Here is a 21,749-nt window from a genome sequence, read left to right on the forward strand (position 1 = left end):
GATGATAAGCTGTTAGGCCTCTTTTACAGACTGAACTCCTGGGCCTGTTGCCTCTTGCTGTGCCCTGGGGATACTGGCCATTTAAGAACTCTTTCTCTGTTGGTTACAGTCCTGTGAGGCCCACCAGCATAAGCCCCACTGGCCCCCAGGGCCAGGAGATGTAGAGGTGCCCTCTAGCAGCAGCTACAAAAACCAAGGTACCAGATGTAAAACCAGGGCACTGGACACTTGTAAAAGGAACTTGTAAAAGTTCCTTCCTGAGAGATAATGGCGTTCTGAAGCACAGCAGAGGGAGAGTGAGAAGTTGGCGCCCACTGGCTGGGGAGTGACAGAGGGAGAGCATAGAGATGGTGCCTACCAAGAAAGAAAAGTAGAAAAAGAAAAAAGCCTAAAAGGGTTTTTTGTTTTTTTAAAGCATCCACCAGTTGGAGCAAGATAGAGGGAGCGCACAAAGATGGGTGCCCACCAGTCCCCACACCTAGAGTACCCCAGCATGCCCCCAAATGTGTCAAATCAGATGCCTGACCCTCAGGCCAGCGTTCCAAGACAAGTATTAACAAGCCTCTCCTGCACAAAGTCCAGGCACCCTTCAACGGGCCATGTCCATGCTGGGCCCTGAGGTGGGTGAGTCCAAGTGTGTGAGCCCTTTAAGAGCTGCTGGGATCGCCAGTCTCGTGGGTCCTGTGGATGTAAGCCTGTTGGTTTTCAAAGCTAGGTATTTTAGGGGTTTATCTCTCAGGTACAGATCTTAAGAGCTGGGATGCCCAACGTGCGGTTCAACCCTTTGCTCCTCAGGCTGTTTTGTAGTTTTGAGTTCCCTCCCAGCTCTGAGTCGCTGCATTGGGGGTGGGACTTATGGCAAGATTGTGTCCCAGCTTCTCTGACCCCCCTGTGACCTGGACCTTCTCTCATTCATTCAATGTGTACGAGTTAGTCAGTCTTTAGAGTTTTTTTTCCAGAGTAGGCTGTCCTTTATGTAGCTGTGGAATCAGGGAATTTATGGGAGGTGAGTTCAGGATCTGCTCACATTGTCCTCTTCAACTGTATCATCACCTGCAATTTGATGTCCATCTTTACATAACTGGAAAGATGAGAAAGGCCACCAAGAGCTGCAGCGAACCCATGGCCACAGGACCCTAAGGTTTCGTGTTTAATCCTCCTGTGATAAGCGGTTACCGTAGGACCCTGCTCGGGCCAGCTTCTGTGCTTCTCACAGGCCTGAAGCCTTGGAAAGAGCAGGTCTCACAAACATCCGCGCGTGTCTTCTTGTTCCAGAGTCTGTCCCACTGTGAGCTCATCACAGATGACGGGATCCTGCACCTGAGCAACAGCACCTGCGGTCACGAGAGGCTGCGGGTTCTGGAATTGGACAACTGCCTCCTCATCACCGACGTGGCCCTGGAGCACCTGGAGAACTGCCGCGGCCTGGAGCGCCTCGAGCTGTACGACTGCCAGCAGGTTACCCGCACGGGCATCAAGCGGATGCGGGTAAGGGCAGAGGCGGCGGGGGGGTGCTGGCACACTTTCTAAGCAAACAATATGTCAAGATTCCATCTTCTACATTTTATCCTAAGCTTATAGTGATGCAAACTGATGTATTCCTCAAGTGTCTTCTTATTCAAAATTTTATTCGTTCTCACCCTGGCAGATTCAACTTCCAGAATGGGTGTGGGGCAGAGAGGTTCCAGAGTTCAGTGATCAGAACGTTGTAAGGAAAGAGACTTAAGGTCATTACCAGCAGGAAGGAGACCATGGTCTTGGTTAACTTCCAGAGAACAGGGCTTAAGTAGAAAGTGGCTTTTCTCCCCCCAGGTAGTTCACCTAGTCTTCTTGAATAGGCTTTAAGTTGAGGCAGCTTTGCATTTACCTCCCAGAGCTGCCCCAGGTGCTGGAGCTGTGCGGACTCTGCTCGGTGTACATATAGGACTCGTGACCACCCCAGGCAGATATTCGGGTCTCCTCGCTTCAGGTCCCCTGTAAACAGAAATAGCTCTAGCCTACACCAGAAATTCTGTTTCTGCTATTTGCCTGAGAATCAAGGAGAGTCCATTCTATATGGAGAACTGTGGGCTTGTCTAGGATTGTGCCTGTAGCCCTCCAAATATGCATGTAATGACTACTCCACGTCCGTCTGCTTTCTGCTTCCAGGCTCAACTCCCTCATGTCAAAGTCCATGCCTACTTTGCTCCTGTCACCCCCCCGACAGCAGTGGGAGGAAGTGGACAGCGACTGTGCAGGTGTTGTGTCATTCTCTGACGGCGGCTGCCTGAGCCCAAGGCACGATGAGGTGTCCCTTCCTCCAGAGAAGACCTGAGTCTTCCTGACCTGCTCCACCTTCACCCAAATCTCTTGGTTCTCCATCGGGAAAGACATTTACAGGTAAAAGAATGCAGTAGGGACTGCAGTAACTCTGGTGATAGTTTTCACCTTTAATCTGCTACGATGCAATTGAATCAAAGCCTTGTGTCTGCCAACACCCGGCAAGAGTGGTCTCAGCGCAGCCTGGACCATGCAGGAGACCTGGATCTCTTAAGAGGTGGGTGCCTTCTTAGGTACCAAAGTCCTGCTGTTGGCGTTGTCAGCATTCCTCAAACAGCCCATCAGTGTTAGCACAAATCGAGCAGAAAGAGTAAGCTGTTGATTTTCTACCTGATACTTAAGCCAGTGGCCTGCTTTAATTCACACTGATTTCATTTTGATTAGCAGGACTTTTCCACTTTGAAGATGAAATAGCAACTTTCTCAAAGTGACCTGTACTGCAAATTCGTGATGCGTGAGAGTTTTATACGTAGACACTTAGGTGGGAGGCAAGTTAGGTTTCCATGAGACACCAAAGAAATGAGGACTCTGAACTGGGTGGAGCAGGGTCTTCACCTTTCTGTTTCTGTCAACTTGTCATATACACTTCCGGGGACCAAAAGCTAAACAAACACAACTCAGAGTCTGTGTGGCCAGACTGCAAATAAGCTGTGGCAGGCGCTACAGCACAGAGTGCATTTTTGTTCTAGGAGAAAAGCTAATCATGTCATCTCTCACAAAATTTGGGGGACCTTAAACAGAATTAAGGCTTAAGTTATCTATAATATATATAATCAATTAAAAATAATGAATGGATGCATGTAGAATGGGTGTGATTTTTTCCAAGTTTATTTTAAAATCTTAGAAATCAAGTTACACCAGAACTATTCAAAAATTGTACACACTTAGATCAGTAAAGTGTTGGCACCTTTTAGACTCAATATAAAAATGAATAAACCATTGCAATGCTTAAGTCAGAGGGTTTTATTGCTATAACCTTAATGGCAGACAAATCTGAGCAAAACCATTGGATGGGAAACCATTTTCCAAATTCAGACCTTCCTCATATTATCTAAAATCAGATAAGCTCTAGTTTCCATCCTGTGCTGTCCACATGTGTGATATTTATGAAGATTAGGAACCCATCGCCACTCTCACATCGTCAGCTTCAGTGTTCATGGCAGCTGACCCTTCCTAGCAGCCATTCCCCACCACAAAGAGCATGGAGCTCACGGGAAGCTGGAGTGGAACAGCAAGCCCTATATGGTGCTTTCCCACGACCAGCCGTGCTTGCATCAGACGGACCATTTAGGAGCATTTAGGGGCACAGGGGAAGAGAAGGCAGGTGCATACACGATCCCTTAATTTAACAAGATCATCAGAATAAGCATTCAAGCCCTGAGGACCTCACCGCCTGACGAGATCCTCCAATATTCCCAGGTCTAGAATGTGTGCGTATATACCGCAGTGGTTATTTTCATACACATTTACACCACTACGTGTGGGGGCATGTCTGATGCAGGAAGCTATTTAAATAAAGAGCGTAAGACACAGACTTGCTTCAGTAAATTATAGTCTCTGTTTTAAAATTTTCTATGACCAGGGCTTTCTATACTGTCTTTTTTGAGCCAGGACACAACCTATCAGTTACTGGACTCACTCCTCAATGACCTATGACCTCATTAGAAGACAGGAACAGCTCAGGTGAGGTTTCTCAGATGAGAAAATCAGGTTTGCTTCCTCTGTAGGAGTGGAACAGTGAATGGAATAATTTGTCCTCCGTTGCATCAGCTTTGAGAAAACTGAAAAGAACACAACACATAGGCCTCACCTCTTACAATATGTGGGCTTGAGGGGGCTCAGAACACATGCACGGAACCCCCTCAATTCCAGGACTTGAGGGGATACCATCAGGAACTGGTATTTTAAATGAGACACGCGTTTGCAAAACAATCGGAAAACATTTATTATACTGAAATGTATACATCCTACTATTAAAAAAACAAAGTAACAAATTTGCTGGTGCCATAATTTAACCTGCTTCACTGGGACAGACTTATGTTCAATGCTGCTTGGTATAATTTCAAGTTTGATGAGCTTTTAAGTGTTTTTAACCCCACTTCTAAAACCTGATGAGGAATTCAAAATAGCACACAGCCTTAAATGACATTTATTGTTCCATATACCTTGAGACTCAAAAAGGAATGCTAAACAGACAAACAAAAATCTGAAACAAGAGATATGCTCACTTCTTTCCCAAATGATTGGTAACAGAAAACGTGTTCATATGAAAGCAAAGGGAGATGACAGGAAATGTTCCTCTGCTTTTAGGGCCTATAGGAGTTACAGATATTTTCAAACTGAAGATGAAAATATTTAGAGACTGGGCTTCTCTGTATCCAATAACCCTTTAAGAATAAAACACAGAAGGTCAAAGCTTTTACCCACTGAACTAGTCTGTCTTCTGGGAGATTTCAAAGCCCAAATTACTCGTTCCTATTTCTGCCGGAACAAAGATAAGATTCAAATAACACATTCAGAACCAAGACAGCTGCGTAACTGGTCAGAGATGCTATAGTTAAAGGGGAACTGAAGTTTAAAGAACTGATCTGCTACACCACAGGCCTCACAGATGCTTGCCGGTGCATGTGGGGAAGGCTCTGGGCAGAGGGAATCGAAAAGACAGGAAAATTGCAAAAGCAGTGGACTCCCTTTGAGAAGTGTACTGGTAGACAAGCATTTGGTTTTGTGGAAGAGGCACCCTTTTTATAGAAGAAGCTATTATGTGGTGTTTAAGAAAGCCTCTCAATCACCAAAATATTTACCCATGATTATACTAAAGCTCCTATATTTCAGAAGTGTGGAGAATTTTTACAGTACAATTTAGTGTTTCATTTATGACATCTCAATTGCCGTGAATAATTTCAACTTGTTGATAACAAAGACCCCTTAAAGCACATCAGAAACGACCCTACGTTTCCCCCTACCTAGGTCACCTGTTTCCATTGTCTGGGACAGGGCTTTAAAAATGTTTTAAGAATAGGATGGTGCTGGGTGGGGAGGGACAGAGAAAGGGAGGAACACCACATGAGTTTAAAAGGCAAGGGGGTTCAAAAATGAAAACCAGAAACAAAATGCTAAAAATGGAAGCAAAAGCAAAAGGTTTTTCAATAAATCTGGGACAAAGCAAAAACACAAAAGTCTTTGTACCTATTAGGATTTACACTGATCCTCTCACCAAGGTACTCTTGATAATGCAGTTTGTTTCAAGGCTGACTTCCTGGCTTGGGTCTTCCCCGATCTGGCACGAGCCCGTCACACACACCCTCAGACATGATTTCTTCCGAGAAGGCGCCAAGCCTCTTACCTGACCCGCGATCATGGTCTCGGCACATCGCACCTGCAGACAGATTCCGTGCCGGCTCCACGACAGCACTGTCCCCCACCCCCGCTCTGGGGCAGCAGAAGGTTCAGGCCATAAAAGCCAAACTGGCACAGAAAGGTAAATGCCCACAGTATGTTTTACATTCATTTCCAAACCGCATACAGTGTAAAAAGACAGCAAAGGCTGCTTCTAGGAACTGTATCTACTGGCCTCTGCCAGAGAAGCAGGCAGCCCCGCCGGCACGTGGCCCCCAGAGCCGCACGCGCACTGTCCCGACGTGCTCATGCTCACGAGGATGCTTGGCTATGGCAGTGACAGTGAGGAGATTCGCCTCTCATACAGCTCATTAGAAAGGTCATCTTGTGTTTTCAATATGAAACATTTCATACGCTAAAATCCAATCCCAGGACTTCTTGGATTCAGTCTTCACACACTTTTAAGCGTGACTTTATTTGGTACTGAATATAGTTCAGACTAAGTACGACGTCACTTCAAAACTATGTGGATACCATCACCGTTCTCAGCTGCAGAAAAAAAGAGATGTGACACATAGTTCTTTCAGGCAGGCCTAGGAAAACCAAGGCCGTTAAACTGAAAACTCCCAGAAAGCTGCAGTTTCCCGTCCCACTTGAAGCTACCTTTAAATGATTCTAGAGAAAGAGCATGCACACAGTCCCTGGTGAGGTATTTTACGTTTTGATGTCGGGCCCATGCTGCTGGTCCACTCTGGGGCATGCGGGGATGGAGACAAGCGGCCCAGGCGGCGTAAACAAAGGGGCGCGGGAGCGGGTGTGGATGCCGCAGCAGGCCCCGGCACAGCCAACTCCACACAACACACACACACACACTGAGTGCATCCATCCAACCTTCCCTGGAAATCAGCTCTGAGCTCCTCAGAGGCAGATCTGAAACGTTTTGAAAATATCACTACTTTTGTCTGACGGCCTAGTGTTTCTCAGGAAATGGCTAGAAGCGGTACAGGCATCCACCAAGGAACAAAAGAAATATTTTCATGAGGACAGGACTCTGAAAGACAGCATCCTGAGATTGGAGGGGATGTCCTGTGGTGTCTGACGTTAGCAACGTCCCCTGCTGTCATGGAACACAACCATCCGATTACAGTATGAATTTCCTTTTTTAGACAGTTTGAGTTTTGCAGAGTAAAAAACTGTATTGCTTTGACGACAAAACGCTGAGCAGAAGAGCACTAAGCCAAAGATGCTGTGACAGCGAACGAGGAAGTGAGCCAGCCCAGGTTGGAGCCACCACGCTGCCGACGGGGTGGCAAATGCAGGGTGCTGCTGTTCTGCACTCCGCCCTTCAAGAGTGCCTCCCGGGGAAGGGGGGTGCAGGACCTGCTCTTCGAGCTGCAGCTTTTGTGCTCGGACTGCATTTGGATCTTAACTCACTGGACTTTTAAGTCTCTTCTCCTCATATAATAATTTTCATTTAAAAATCCCTCCATTAGCCCTCCAGTTGGAACTTCTCTGAGACCCATCTGGGCCCTCCTTCCATATTCTTTCCCTAAATGACCGCAGTGACTTCCACAGCTGAGAGTCACTGCTGATGTGCTAAAGGCTTCCCAGTTACATCTCAAGCCCAGGCCTTTCCTGCCAGCCCCAGACAGGGACAATTCACTGCCAACTTGACCTTTCCAAGCACATCTGAAATGGAACTCTTGCCGCCCCCCGCCCCCAACCGGTTCTGCCTCTCTACTAGGGACACTGTCTGTCCAGCTGATCTTACAAGAGTCACCCGCCCTCCCCCGACCCCCGCTCAACTGTGGAGCACAGCAGGACCTGCCCATAAATGTGTCAGACCTAGGTGACCTCTCCTGCCTCCAGCTTTCCCCCAATTCCCATCGGCCTCCACAGAGTTGCAAGAGTGGAAGAAAAACCTAATCACATTCCTTCTTTGTTTAAACAATTTCACTGACTTCCCAACGCACTTCAAGTAAAATCTCAACTACCGTTATACCAGGTCCTGCACACCAGACCGCACCTCCCACCCTGACTCCATCTTGCTCCGTGTGCCCCTGACACAGCCTTCACTAGGCCCTGTGCAGCAGCCCGGCTCTTTCCTTCGCACACAGCCTCATACCCCCTTGGGGTGTTCCTAGGGTGAGCAGCTCCCCTCACTCTTCAAGTCTCAGCATTATTGACACCTTCTCAGAGAGGCCTCGCTCATCTGCTCCATGTCCCCCTACCTGGCACCCCCTTAAACACAAGCACCCCCACTTTCCCACTCCTTCACAGCACTTAAAAGATTTTGTAATTGTATGCACTTGGTGGCTAATTCTGGTTTGCTTTCCCCACTAGGAGTTCCACGGAGTGTTCTGTTCAAGACCTTTCTAGCACCAAAAGCTGTCTGAAAGGTGTTCAGGAAAATGGTGGCTGAATTGAGTATTTTTTCCCAATAATCTAGGACTGACTCCTCTTATTTGCTAGTTTATTAACCACTAGGAATATTCTCGATTCATTTTTCAAACTCTTAAAACTAGTAAAGCCAGCATTTTCAAAAGTAAACACACAAGATGACTACTGATTACAGGCACACACCATCTTTCATGATTTCAGCATTTCAAGACACATGCACTCATGCAAAGTACCTTTTACTGTGAAGAATAAAAAACAACTCTCATCTTGAAAGTTCTGAACCATCTAGAAGGATAAAGCAGATAACACAATTAAGATCCAACTGTTTTTTCTGAGCTGATCAGAAAAGAATAGAATTAGCAGCTCCAGGAAAATGTCATCATCTATATACTGTTGCACAAATACAGAACTCGGTGGTCGAAACGGTAACTGATGAAGGCAGCGTAAGGTAGTAAACGTTTCCACCTGCTGCACTGGCGGGGCCTCGTGCTGACGAGGTCTGCCCATGCCCGGTCCCTGAGACAGCCCTACAACCCACCTGACCCACTGGGAGCTTTCCCCGACAGGCCCTGTGAGTAACGACTCTTAACAGAGTCACGGTCTTAGCAGTCTTCTATTATTACCTGCTTGTCGCGGAACACTGGGGGAACAATAACCTTAATGTTTTTAAAAACCTGCCATCAGGAGCGCCTGCGTGGCTCAGTCGGTTAAGCGTCTGCCTTCGGCTCAGGTCATGATCCCAGGGTCTTGGGATTGAGTCCACATCAGGCTCCCTGCTCAGCGGGAAGCCTGCTTCTCCCTCTCCCTTTGCCCCCCCACCCACCACCACTCGTGCTTTCTCTCTCTACTAAATAAAATCTTTAAAAACAAATTTTTTTTAAATAAAGATCAGTCATCAAATAGGAAAGAAAAGGAAAACACATCCAAAGACCCCCCTACATAAACCTGGCCAAAGCCCCACTAACCCTGGAGCCCCCGGTGAGTGTCTAAGGGAGGGCGGAGGGCAGAGGGGGCCAAGCCCCTGGGTTTATATCCCTTGTATCACCAGGATACCTGAAACTCCTGGTTTTAGATTCTTATAAATTTGACCCCAGCTCTTTAAAACTGATTCTCAGGAGTACTTGCACAAGAGATCACAGAATTTTTCCGGAGTTCTTCAGTGACAGAAAATAAAGGCCAGCATGGAAGGGAGAAGCAATGGCACAGCCAGTTCACGTTACCTGATCGCTAACAAGAATGTGAATACCAGTGGGCCCCTGTCTGTAGACCTGGTTAATCTGGTGGAAAGGAATATTAAACACCAATGCAAGTTTTCGAGCAACTTCTGAAGCAACCATTTCTTCCAAGTAGATTGCATGATACACTGAAATAAAAAATAAGAGTAGCATTTTAGCAGTAATCTTTGATCTGTTTTCCATGTCATCTCTAAGAAGATCACCCCTTTCAAAGTACTAAAAAAAATATAAAAATTAAAAATGGGAACTAGTTATTTCTTTCCTCCCTTACCACCTACTGAAATAATAAATTATACCACACATACAATTTAATAAACATTAACAGTAATATCTGTACAGAAGGATCTGAGGTTTTAATTTTTCTTAAAAAACAAACAGGAATTAACTGCAAATGGGCACAGGGGCCTTTCTGGAGTAATGGGACTAAAACCCGATGGTGGTGATGGCTGCAAAACTCTCAAGTGACTAAACTGTCTTGGAACTGGACACTTACAGTGGAAGGATTTTATGGTATATAAATTATAGCTGAAGAAAGCAGTTTTCAAACATCATGTGTTTCTAGTGATATATAAAAACTCTGTTCTTGATTCAGTAATCCTACTATGGGGAATGTATCCCAAGGAATCCCCCCGAGAGTGAATGGAACACGGTGTAGAAGACACAGCGTAAAAAGCTAAGGACGTGGACAGTGGCACCTACTGTTGCTTCCCACAAGCTGCAGTGCAGTCCAGCCAAGGGCCCAGGTTTCTGGAACCTTTAACGCTGCAGCAGCCGCCATCTGCTGCCAGTGCATCTGCAGCGAGCACAGCTCTCGTAGGTCCTGCTCAGTTACGGCCTAAGCCAGCCGGCCAGCGAGCGGAGCATCAGTGCTAGAACTTGGCTTCCCCAAACTGGGGTTTCTTGTGTGCTTACAATAACGGAAACCTCTAATTACACACTATGGAAAGCTTCGGATGTGGAACTACAATTAAGGGGAGACACAGAGCTGATCTAGAGCGGAGTTCCCAAACTACAGCCTGTGTGAGCCCAGCCCTGCCCTCACTCGTTCTTTCCCAACAGAACTGTATCAGAACGCAGCCGCACCCATCACTATATCTGGTCTGGGCTGGTTCTGGCGCCGCAATGGCAGGGCTGGTGGGAAAGAGCCCCCCGAGTCCACAAAGAGGCATTTCCTACTTGGCCTTTTAGGGAAGTTTGCCGAAACTTAGAAAACCCCTGATCTAGGGCTAAGTTGGCCAACATTTCCCACTCTCCTCCACAAACACGTTCCCCAGTCCAACAGGCCTGACCGCATAGATGGAAATGATATACAAGATCCTGGTGATACCTGGAGAGCTCCTTTAGAATGTTACCGTTTCAAGCTAAGCCTCTGTATCTTTACTCTTCAAATTCAGAGCTTTTAAAGTCAAAATGACACCAAGTGGAAAGGCTCACAAGAGTGATGCTTTCTTTTGGATTTTTCGAACACCAAGTGATTCTCGGAGCTCCACCCAGAATTAGGGTAAATGATCGCCTCTGAATTCCATAACACACTTCTCTCTGGAAAATTCTGAGTGTGTTGCCCTTATTTTGTTTCAGAATATGGGAAGAGGGAAGAGGGGAGGTATTACCACGCACCCAACCTTACCAATAAGAAAACACATCCTTTAAAAGGCATAATTGCTTTTGTTTTTAAGGGCCATATTCAGAGGAGAGAAGGGCCAGGGTCTGTCTCTGCCCTCAGCCAATGCTCTATTATACAAGTAAGGAGAATCCGTAGGCTGAGAAGGATGGCTACTGGCGTGGAGTGCTCAGCACACAGCTCACAGCACTGGCCGGCTGCGCGTCGGACCCAAGTCCGCGCGCCTGGTGCTGGGACGCACGTAAATCTCTGCACGTGTGACAGTTTATGTTTCTCCCCCCAGTCAGTAAAATGGAAAGGAAAAAAAAAAAAAAAAGAAAAACCCTCCTGCTTTCTTGCCATGCTACCAATGTTATACTCATCATTTCAGTAAATCTGAGGTTTGTGGGGGGAAATAGAAGCCAGCAAAACTCCAAAAAGCACTCGAGCTGGGCTTTTGCTTGTTAGCTATTTCCGGCAAGGAGACTTGGGAGAGTGGCGGCGAGAGCAGAGAAAGGCAGCTCGCTTCCTCTCTGGGGAGGCCTCGGCCCCAGGACCGCTGCCCCCCCGCCATGCGGTCCGCACTCCCACCCAGCCTTCCTGTTTCTGCCTCGCTGTCCGAGGTGCGCTCTGGACCCACCGTAAGGCGTCCCACCGCCACTGTCGCCTCCGCCGCCGGCCGGCTGCTGGCCCTGCAGGGGTGGGCTGCTCGGCTGCTCCTGGCAGACGTAGATGGTTAAGCGGGGCCTAACCGACCTGCAATCAGAAGACGCCCCGCGTGAGCCGGCGGGAGAACGCCGCCCCGCAGCAGGTACAGATGCCAACTACAGGACTCTAGGCTCTATTTCCTTACGCAGACTTTACGATATTAGTTCATTGCACGAAATAAATGACTAGTAAAAATATAAAAACACACACCTCACACCAACTATCACAGGTGGTTTAATCTGATGATCCAGACTCTAAACCATTGAGATGGTCTGTCAGATGCTGGTAAATTTAAGTTTCAAGATTAAGTCAGCAATTTAAAGTTAGTAAGATTCAATTTTAATGGAATTCTCACGCCACAAGTCTAGAAATAGCAACGATAGTAAATGCATCTTAAAAGCCCGAAGAGTTTACAATTCCATCATTTTCATTCACAATCAGAAGTTTACATTTTTAACAACTGTTTAGTAGTAGTCATATGACCTTGAAAACCATAGATTCTGTATCGCTCACCTAAATGAGAAGTTTGTTTTCTTGGCAACAAACCCAGTCGTCTTCAAGAAATCAGTCCTGCCCATGTGCAATTTCTACAGCCTTACAGTCTACCTCTGCCCTCATCAGTGCCTGCATCATACCTGGGCCCGCCCTGAGGGTGCACACAAAACAGTCTTCTTGTGAGCGCAATGCTGCCCACGCCCCACAGCGCGCACATGCGCCAACCGCCAACCTAGCGCGGCCACGTTCTGCCCAAACTCCCCACGCAAAGGCACGTCCTCAGCTCAAGCAAACAGTTCCTAACAGTATTTTACCTGGACTTCAGGGAATTATAGAGCCGAATTCCATCGGCTGCACCACAAATTTGTACTAAATCCTCCTTTGTCAGTTTTAGTAAGTCGGCACCTGGAGAACAGCAAAAAGAGATTCTTTTCAAAGAGATGGAAAAAGAACAAGCAGGACTGGCTGCCTTACAGCATCTGCCTTCACACAGTGAGCTGTCCCTCAAAACCACCACGGTCTCCTGCGTGCACACTCGACACAAACACGAGCGCGCGCACACACTCCCTGCCCCACGGGGAAAGCAAACAAGTAAATACAATGCTGGCGCTTCCGTGCCCTGTACGAAGGAGGGGCTCAGAAGCGCAGAGGCAGGTCAACCAGACAGATGCGCGGGGCCCACAGGCCTGTCTGTTCCCCACACACGACCTCACCGCCCACCTTGTTTTGGCTGGCTGGTGGTTTTGTGGATAAACAGGACTCTGACCCCAGATAATTAACCTTGAGATCACAATAATAATGTTTTATTTTACAAAAAGAGGAAGTGGAAGCCTAGCGTTTTGGGGACCCGCCCAAGCTGGTGGCTAAGTTAGGACTAGGCCTCTTTACACTTGCCAACATTCTGCAGCATAACTGTCAGCAGCCAGTTCTAGTACGAAAGCGAAAATCCTACGAAAGGATTTTCCCCCACAGATCGCCAGCGTAAATGACACGGTATCTAGGATTTGCTTTAAAATAGAATAGAAAAGCGGGAGAGAGAAGAGAGCAAAACCGACCAAAGGCTGGGGCTGGTTACAGGGAAGTTCATACTCTCCTACTTTTTATGTTTGAATGTGTCCGTAATCTCTTTTTTCCCTCTATTAACACTCAAGATGTAGTTTATTGGTACAATTAAGACGACCTCTGGGATTAAGGCTTGACTTTCATGTAGTAAGTACCTGCTGCTTAGGTATGTAACAAGATAATGGGGTTGTCTTTCTATTTTTGAAGGCCTGAAGGGGAGAGCCTGATAACTTCTAGCTTGTAAAAGAAATAAAGACCAGAGAAGCCCACCCCCATGAGGCACGAACACTAAAGGAGTTGTTTTCCAGAGCCAGGGAAGCAAAGACTGGCTGGCTCCCCGGTCTCTCCTGGGGCCCACAGCTGTGGCCAGGGATGGGTGTGTGCATCCCCTCAACCTGCACAAAGAACTGGACAGACGCTCGTGCGCACAGCCTTTTCTGAAGGTGAGTGCCCAGAGGCTCCGAGCCAGTAGCCTCACCCTCTCCTTCCGGTTCTGCTGGGAAGCTCCTCGGTGAGGAAAATGCAGGAGGCCAACCCATGGGAGTGCTGCTCACAGTGAAAAGAGCTTAAACTTCTCCAGACAGAAACATGGATTCATCTAACAGGACCTCCCTCGGTTCCCACTGCCGGAGCTTTTTGTATGTGCTCTGCTCTTCATTCATGTGTCTTCCCTATGAGGGTTCAAGATGCATCTTCCCCACACAATGAAATTTTTAAATTTCCAATTTTTCACAGATAAAAATATAGTCATATAAAAATGTGGCTACAAGCCAGCAAGACTTTCACGCAGTACTTTAATTTTAAAGAGACAAAGAGCTACACAGGGAATGACTACTCACTGCACAACATCGCAATAAATGGCTGACGGAATAGGAAACCACGTTCTTTGTGCCATCAAGCTTTCCCCTAGGCCAGGCGTGTGCACGCAGTTCTGTCCTCTTCGAAGGCTTACCAGTACTGCACTTCCCTGGCCCCACAGCATCATGGGCAAGGCAAGCTCACTACCAGTTTATTGTGGCCCAGCAATTCTCGGGAGGTGTTTAGCCAGGCTATGTTAGGGAAAGGGTCCCAGGGCCAAATACACTTGGGAAATGCTGCCCCTGCCCCACGTGGTCTATCTATCACTGTCTCTCTAAACAGAGAGCACCACCTGGAGAAGCTCTGCTTGGTCCCTTTTAATATTCCATCAACAGCGGCGCCTGGGCAGCTCAGTTGGTTAAGTGTCCAACTCTTGGTTTTGACTCAGGTTCTGTCTGATCTCACGGGTCGTGAGATCAAGCCCCGCGTCAGGCTCCACACCCAGAGGGAGTCTGCTTGGATATTCTCTGCCTCTGCCCCTTCCCCGACTTGTGCATGCATGCTCTCTCTCTCTTCCCCCCATATAAATAAATAATATCTTAAAAAAAAACAAAAACAAAAACATACTCCCTTAGCTAACTCTGTAAGAAAAACTTAAAAGTTTAAGTATACAAAAATCATACCTGAGTAGATTCATATCACATACTACTACACAGCAATAAAGAGGAACTATTACTATATGTAATCACTTGGATAGACTCAAGGGCATTAGGCTGAGCGGAAAAAAAAAGCCAATCTCAAAAGGTCACATACTATGTGATTCCAATTATATATAACATTCTCGAAATGATAAATCCAAGAGACAGAAAACAGATTAATGGTTGCCAGGGAACAGGTATGAATGGGGGAGGGGCAGGGAAGCATAAGGGAAATCCTTGTGGTGATGCTGTAATTCTATATCTTAACGTCGGTAGTGGTTTCACGAATCCATACATGTGATAAAATGACACAGAACTATATACACACATTGCACCAATGTCTATTTCCTAGTTTTGATATCATACTACGATTATATGAGAAACTGAGTGAAGGGTACATAGAACACCTCTGTATTAACTCTGCAAAAGATAGTAAGGCAAAAATTACTTCAAAATGAAGTTAATAAAATGAGAAAAATTGCACAGAACTGTATACACTTGTACAAAAATGAAGGCACATGAAACTGGTTTTGGGAGATTGTACTGATGTCAGTTTCCTGGTACAAGAGGTATGCAGGATGTCACCACTAGATGAAACTGGGTATGAATCCATCATTACTTCAAAAAAGTGTTGTAAATTAAGGTTAATAAAAGTACAGAAACAAGTACAAAAGACACATGTACACAAAGATGCACACACACAAAACATACCTGAAAAATTGGAAAACAGTCTTGTGTAGGAAGAGAATCTGTTTTTGAGCAGCCATTGTTGTGTTTCCTGGATCGTGGCTGAAGGCTGAAGTTGCTATTAACAAAGAAAATGAACACAAACAGAAGAAACTATTCAAACTTACCAAAAAAACCCCAAGTCACTGGCATGTTATAAAGAACAACACTTAAACAAAACACAGAAATCCTCCAAGGTTAAAGTAAAAAAAAAAAAAAAAAAAAACACCCAAGGGGGGGACAGGTCTGACTACTCAGAGACCCAAATAATGCCTCAAGCCCCTCTAAGAGCCTTAAAACGCAGGCCCCTGGGCAGCTCAGTTGGTTGGGCGACTGCCCTCGGCTCAGGTCATGATCCCAGGGTCCTGGGATCGAGTCCCGCATCGGGCCCCCTGCTCAGCGGGGAGCCTGCTTCTCCCTCTGCCTGCCACTCCTCCTGCTAGTGCCTCTCTTTGTCTGTCAAATAAATAAATAAAACCTTAAAAAAAAAAAAAATTGCAGGGGCGCCTGGGTGGCTCAGTCAGTTAAGCAGCTGCCTTCAGCTCAGGTCATGATCCCAGGGTCCTGGGATCGAGCCCTGCATCGGGCTCCCTTCTCAGTGGAGAGCCTGCTTCTCCCTCTCCCTCTGCCTGCCTCTCTGCCTATTTGTGCTCTCTGTCAAATAAATAAAATCTTAAAAAAAAAAAAACAAAACGCAGACCCCTTAGAGCACTGGACAGCTTCAGGATGAAAACACTTACTTCAGTGGAGGCCTGTGAAACTCCATCTCCCTGATGGTTTGGGGAAGAAGAATTGCTGGGGAGAACGGAAGGAAAGAAAGAAGAATTATTACACACACACACACACACATACACTTAAATCAAGACATTAAAGGGTATTAAACTGGGTAAATTTAATCTAATATTGTAGAAGAGAGCCTGCAGATTTGCAATTAAGAATGTTGGCACCACTGGTCAGGGAGTATGATGAAACTGACAGGAGGCGGTTTAACTGGTGCCTCCTCCTCCAGCAGTTCTAGTAAGAACTTCAAGTTTTAGGAAACAAAAGGATTCCAATTATTTCCAGGGGTGCCAGGAAAATGAAGGATACTCATTCATTTCAGTAAGGAAAAAGATATGAGAAATTAAGATAAAGAGTTAAAAGTAACTGCAAAATACACACACATACACACACACACTTTAATAAGGAGCTCCAAGAAATGGTCCTAAGTAAAAATGGAAAATGATACCCCTTTAATTAATATTTACCCATGAGTAAAGAGGGAGAAACTCAAGGAAGCAAAAGCAACAAAGGTGTGCCACTCTCTCTGGGTTTTTAAGGTCAAACGAAAATGAAGACAACTCCACAGGGAGTGTGGTAGTCCTGGTCCTGGGCTCAGACCCCTTCCTCAGCGCCTGTACTTCAATTACGTAAGTTCCAATGCTGACTGGTGACTGTCCCTCTGGGCCCACGCAGACAGGGAAGGTGTGCGTCACCTGCAGAGCAGAGAGCACAGGTCCTGGCCAGCACAAGGTGCGCGGCTCCTGGGAACTGCGTGATCAGCCAGCAGTGCGGGAGCCCAGAGCCAGCCTCCGAAGTCATGACTGTGGCCCAAGACGACTCGGACTGGGCTGAGACTAAAACGGCCCCCACATGGGGACATGCCAGTCCCTGGTCTCTCCGATGCAGAGTCCGAGAGTGTGTTCCTCCTCGAAAAGCACAAAGATCTACAAGATGAGCTGCCTGCCAATCTACTCATCTCTGCAGGGAAAAGCATGTTTTTGTTTGTGTTCTTATCAGACCCTGTTACAGACTGGATATTTGTGTTCCCTCAAAATGCTTACGTTTACCAAACTCACCCCCCCAGCATGACAGCGTGAGAAGGTGGGACCCCTGGGAGACGACCAGGAAGGCAAGATCACAAGGGCCTCTGCTCCACCACGGGAGGACCCGGGTGGCACCTGCAACCCAGAGGGCCCTCGCCGGAACCACCCGGACCTCACACTTCCAGTTCCACAACTGCAAGAAACAAGTTTCTGTTGTCTCTAAGGCCCTGGTCTGGTGTTCCGTCATAGCAGCCAGAGCTGACCGAGACAGACCTGCTGTCGGCGTGGCCCGAGTGTAAGGAGGAGAACCTTTCCCTCAGAAGTCTTGTGTAACTTTCCTTCCCAGCGAGAAACTTCTCATCTGACCTGCTCGGGATCAACTCTTCACAGCAGAGCCCCAGGAAGGCAAGGCCCCCCTCAACCCCGGGGCACCATGTGGCACCTGCAGGACCCCTGTGACACTGTCCCCTGCCCCCACCCAGAGCCTGCAGGGTTCACAGATGCCAATCACAGCCAGAGAATAAAATAGAACAAGTCCACCATCCCCATTTCTAAAACCACAGTAAAGTTTTAGAAATTAAAAGCCTTTCCTTTAAGTTTAAAAACTTACCATAATAAATAAATAAATAAATAAGTAAATAGTGTGTGTAATGTGAGGCAGAAAAAACAGGGCAGGAAACAGCTCTTGTTTGATACAGTGCGCACTGAAGACAAACGTTCTTTATAATAAATGCAATCTGAACACATCCAAGTCAAGTTTCACCTTAATAACTCACAGTCCTTCTCTATCCATGAATTCCACTCATGTTCTTTTTCTCTCACAAAGAATGCAGCTTGAAAACGCCCCCTTTTCTACAATTTCTATGGCTGTGAATGTGTGAGGCATGAAGGGCTAAGAGCAAAAAGGCTGGCAAGCAAAGAAAAGACAGTTCTCCTCGGAAACTGAGGCGGCTAGCTCCCATGACCATACACCTCAGATATATATACAAAAGAGGATGTTGGCAAGTGAGAGGGATGGCAATGAAGGAGCACGGCATGGCCAGCCCCGGGTGAGCGACGGCACGAAGCGGTACCTGTCAGGGACGCTGCAGGTGCCCTGCTGTGGGGACGTGAAGGCAGGCGCTGTGGAAGGGCTGCTATTCACGTAGGCTGTGGGGGTATCGGGCCATGGAGAACACTAAGGATAGAAACAAAAATAAATTAACGGGAGGCTTTTAGAAGTGTATGGAAGAAATATTTTTGTAAGTCACTCTCTAGTCTGGCCAAATGCGAGGTTATAAAACACAAGACACCTGACACTCATCAAGCAACCTCACAGAAATGTATCAAATTTACTTCTGTGTGGCTTTCCCTGCCACCTGCATCTACACACGGATTCATCTCAGGGAAGGCCTGAGTGATGAGAGCAGCAAAATGTATGCAGGCATTTTTAACGTATACTTCTCCAAGAACTTCCACTTCCCTGTTTATCAGCTCTGCAGCAGGTACCTATCAAGGTTTAGAACAGCAGAGGCAAGAATGGATTCACAAGCGACATCTGACACCTACAGTGACAGGGGCTCTGTCCCCCTAGCACTCCTCTGCCCTCTCGCCCAAGGAGCAGCCTGGCCAGTACCCACTTGCTTCCTTGATTCCTCTAAAATTAATAATCCCCAAGCAAGGTGAAGCAGGCCTAGCATCAACACACATCAACAGGTACTGTGCTGCCCATGTCTCTCTACCTGTCTACACATGTTTAGTATTTAAAGTTTCTGGAAGGGGCATGGTGATCTAGGGCATTTTTCAAACCCGGGTCCCATTCTGACCAAAGATAGAGCAAAGATACAAAGAGATGCACTGACTATTACAATCAGGAGAGGTGAAAAAGCTGAAGTCAAAAGCATGCTGAGCAGGCCAGGGCAGCCAAGTACAAGCCTTTAAACCTGAGCTACGTATGGAGCGAGTCCATCTCACTCCCTGATATTCCATCTAGAATGAGTCCATGTCAGGACGTCCTTGGTTCCAAGGCCCCCTTCAGAATCATTATTCTCCCATTTTACACAAAAAGTCGTTATACCTCACCATGGACGGGGGATAGAAGACCCTCCCCCAAACCAAGCAAAAGACCATTCAAAGATATTAGGATAAATAAAAAAGTATATGACTCTTGGGGCCCCTGGGTGGCTCAGTCGTTAAGCGTCTATCTTCGGCTCAGGTCATGATCCCAGGGTCCTGGGATCGAGCCCCGTGTCCAACTCTTGCTCGGCAGGGAGCCTGCTTCTCCCTCTGCCGCTCCCCCTGCTTGTGCTCTCTCTCTCCTCTGACAAATAAATAAAATCTTAAAAAAAAAAAAAAAAGTACATGACTCTAAAACAATTCTTCTGGTGGCACTTGGGTGGCTCAGTCAGTTAAGTGTCTGCCTTTGGCTCAAGTGATGATCCCAGGAGCCTAGGATCAAGCCCCACACGGGGCTCTCTGCTCAGCGGGGGGCCCGCTACTTCTCCCTCTCCCTGCTGCTCCCCCTCCTTGTGCGCACGCTCTGTCAAACAAATAAATAAAATCTTTAATAATAAATTTAAAAAATTAAAAAAATAAAACAATTCTTCTGTATGTCAGGCAGTTTTCAATTCCTTGCCTTCAGAAACTTCAGGAGACCTGGTGTCAACTGACACGTACTGAAATAATCTACCTGTTCATACAAAAATAGGTCACTGGGCTTTTGTGCAGATAACTCAAAAGGAATTTCAAGACCTGAATGACACTGCTCAAAGAAAAATAAGCACATCTAAACGAAGTTTCTCTTATCTATAAAAAAAATCTAGAATTTGGTTGCATTCTACCCTGTCTCATTCTTCATGATATATTTCCAATAACATTTCTATGTTTACAATTAACTATTCATCAAAATGTATATGATTTGTTTTTTTGATAAATTGGTACTAATCATTAAGTAGTTTTCAATTTCTTGGGGTGCCTGGCTGGCTCAGTCAGTAGAACATGTGACTCTTGATCTCGGGGTCATGAGTTCAAGCCCCACAACGGTCACAGAGTTTACTTTAAAAAAAAAAAAAAAAATTCTCAACTGATTTACAAGCCTTATGGTCAGAGAAAATTTTAAATCTCAGTTTCTGTAAGTATGTCATAAAGAAGTAATTAGGGTGATCATTTACAGATTTTCAGGCAGGGGCACCTAAGTGGTTCAGTCAGCTGTGCATCTGACTCTTGGTTTCAGCTCAGGTCATGATCTCAGGGTCGTGAGACTGACCCCATGTCAGGGTCTGAGCTCAGCGGGGAGTCTGCTTCTCTCCCTCTCCCTCTCTCTCCCTCTGCCCCCTTACCCTGCTCTCCCGTGTGTGCGTGCTCTCTCTCTCTCAAATAAATCAAAATTCAAAAAAAAGATTTTCAGGCATAAAAGTACGTCATATTGGGATTAAATTATTTATGGGGAGTGGAGGAGAAAACAGATCAAGAAGGAAGAGTGGGATAAAATTTCAGACTTAAGAGCCTCATCATGAACTTTTGAAATGAAAGATACTGGGTGTCAAATTGCTATGAATACACTTCCAAAAGTAGTGTAATAGCTTTCTCTTAAATTATAACACAAATATTTATGGTGCCAGAAAATTGTCTTCTTTGCAACTTATGATGAAAACTTTCCTGTTAACCTGAACATGTGCAAGGGAGTATATACTTTCTCAAAATTCTTTTGCATGATGATGATGAAATTTATGATGAAAACTTTCCTGTTAACCTGAAAACGTGCAAGGGAGTATATACTTTTTCAAAATTCTTTTGCATGTAGAAGGAGCTAAGAGACTGTGAAGCACTGAGGGCAGAAACTAGTCTCCCCGACGGTTATAGGTGCTTACAACATATCTGACACCCATCAGAAGTACGGACAGAAGGAAAATAAAATAGAAATCCCAGGCTCTTAACATTCTTTACAACCACTCATCATGTATCCCCTCAAAAACTGGAAAAGTGACTACTACAGACTTACTGTTTCAACTACTACCAAGTTTCAAAAAAGCAATCGAATCTAGCTGGACAGCACCGCTGAACTCACTGCATGCACACCAATTTCACTCTAAACACCCTTTTACACACAACAGTGCCCCCTCCTTTTAAACTAGGGCCTCGTTTCTCTCTTCATCTTACAAAGTAGTACCTCTGCTGCTCGTGCAGTCTGAGGAACCCGACTGGCAGATCTAATAACTTCTGGCTGTCACATGCTCATGATCAGCTCCACTACGTGGAAGATGATTTTCCTGCTACACCATCCTCCCCAGATACAAAATATTACGACAGAGCCTAACATGCACATCTAAGTAAGGTGAACCTTTTAGTATCAAGCCTCCCCACACCTGCTCTGTTCATCACTGCCCACTGTCTGAGGACGTGAAGCCATCAACAGCTTCAAGTTAGCACAGTAAGACGGTGGGGACACCAAATGTGCAGAACCTCCATAAACACAACTATTTCATTTTTACATACCTCAATTCCTTTAACAAGAGAAAAGCAGGATTGCTAATTAATAGCTGACATCTAAAACTTGCCCAATAAATATGAAGCCAGACTCACTGAA

The 21,749-nt window shown here is 46.2% G+C and overlaps 2 protein-coding genes across 5 annotated transcripts in view; one reads left to right on the forward strand and one right to left on the reverse strand.

Moving 5' to 3' along the window:
* Window positions 1–2,256, forward strand: part of FBXL2 (F-box and leucine rich repeat protein 2) — a 43,604-nt gene extending 41,348 nt beyond the window's left edge. Inside the window, exons 9-10 of the mRNA XM_021677574.1 lie at window positions 1,276–1,488; window positions 2,149–2,256. Of these exons, the coding sequence (XP_021533249.1) occupies window positions 1,276–1,488; window positions 2,149–2,256 (321 nt within the window). The remainder of the gene's footprint in view (window positions 1–1,275; window positions 1,489–2,148) is intronic.
* A 280-nt stretch (window positions 2,257–2,536) lies between these two features.
* The window catches only part of UBP1 (upstream binding protein 1), a 54,914-nt gene continuing 35,701 nt past the window's right edge, over window positions 2,537–21,749 (reverse strand). For all 4 annotated transcript variants that reach the window (XM_021677579.1, XM_021677578.1, XM_021677576.1 and 1 more), the window contains 8 exons: window positions 18,259–18,362; window positions 16,121–16,175; window positions 15,366–15,459; window positions 12,411–12,501; window positions 11,534–11,649; window positions 9,279–9,421; window positions 8,292–8,343; window positions 2,537–6,207 (listed from right to left, as the gene is read on the reverse strand). In XM_021677579.1, coding sequence (XP_021533254.1) covers window positions 6,170–6,207; window positions 8,292–8,343; window positions 9,279–9,421; window positions 11,534–11,649; window positions 12,411–12,501; window positions 15,366–15,459; window positions 16,121–16,175; window positions 18,259–18,362 — 693 coding nt within the window. In that variant the 3' untranslated portion in view covers window positions 2,537–6,169. The remainder of the gene's footprint in view (window positions 6,208–8,291; window positions 8,344–9,278; window positions 9,422–11,533; window positions 11,650–12,410; window positions 12,502–15,365; window positions 15,460–16,120; window positions 16,176–18,258; window positions 18,363–21,749) is intronic.

This window comes from Neomonachus schauinslandi, chromosome 1 (genome assembly GCF_002201575.2).
Source record: "Neomonachus schauinslandi chromosome 1, ASM220157v2, whole genome shotgun sequence".
Classification (NCBI taxonomy): domain Eukaryota; kingdom Metazoa; phylum Chordata; class Mammalia; order Carnivora; family Phocidae; genus Neomonachus; species Neomonachus schauinslandi.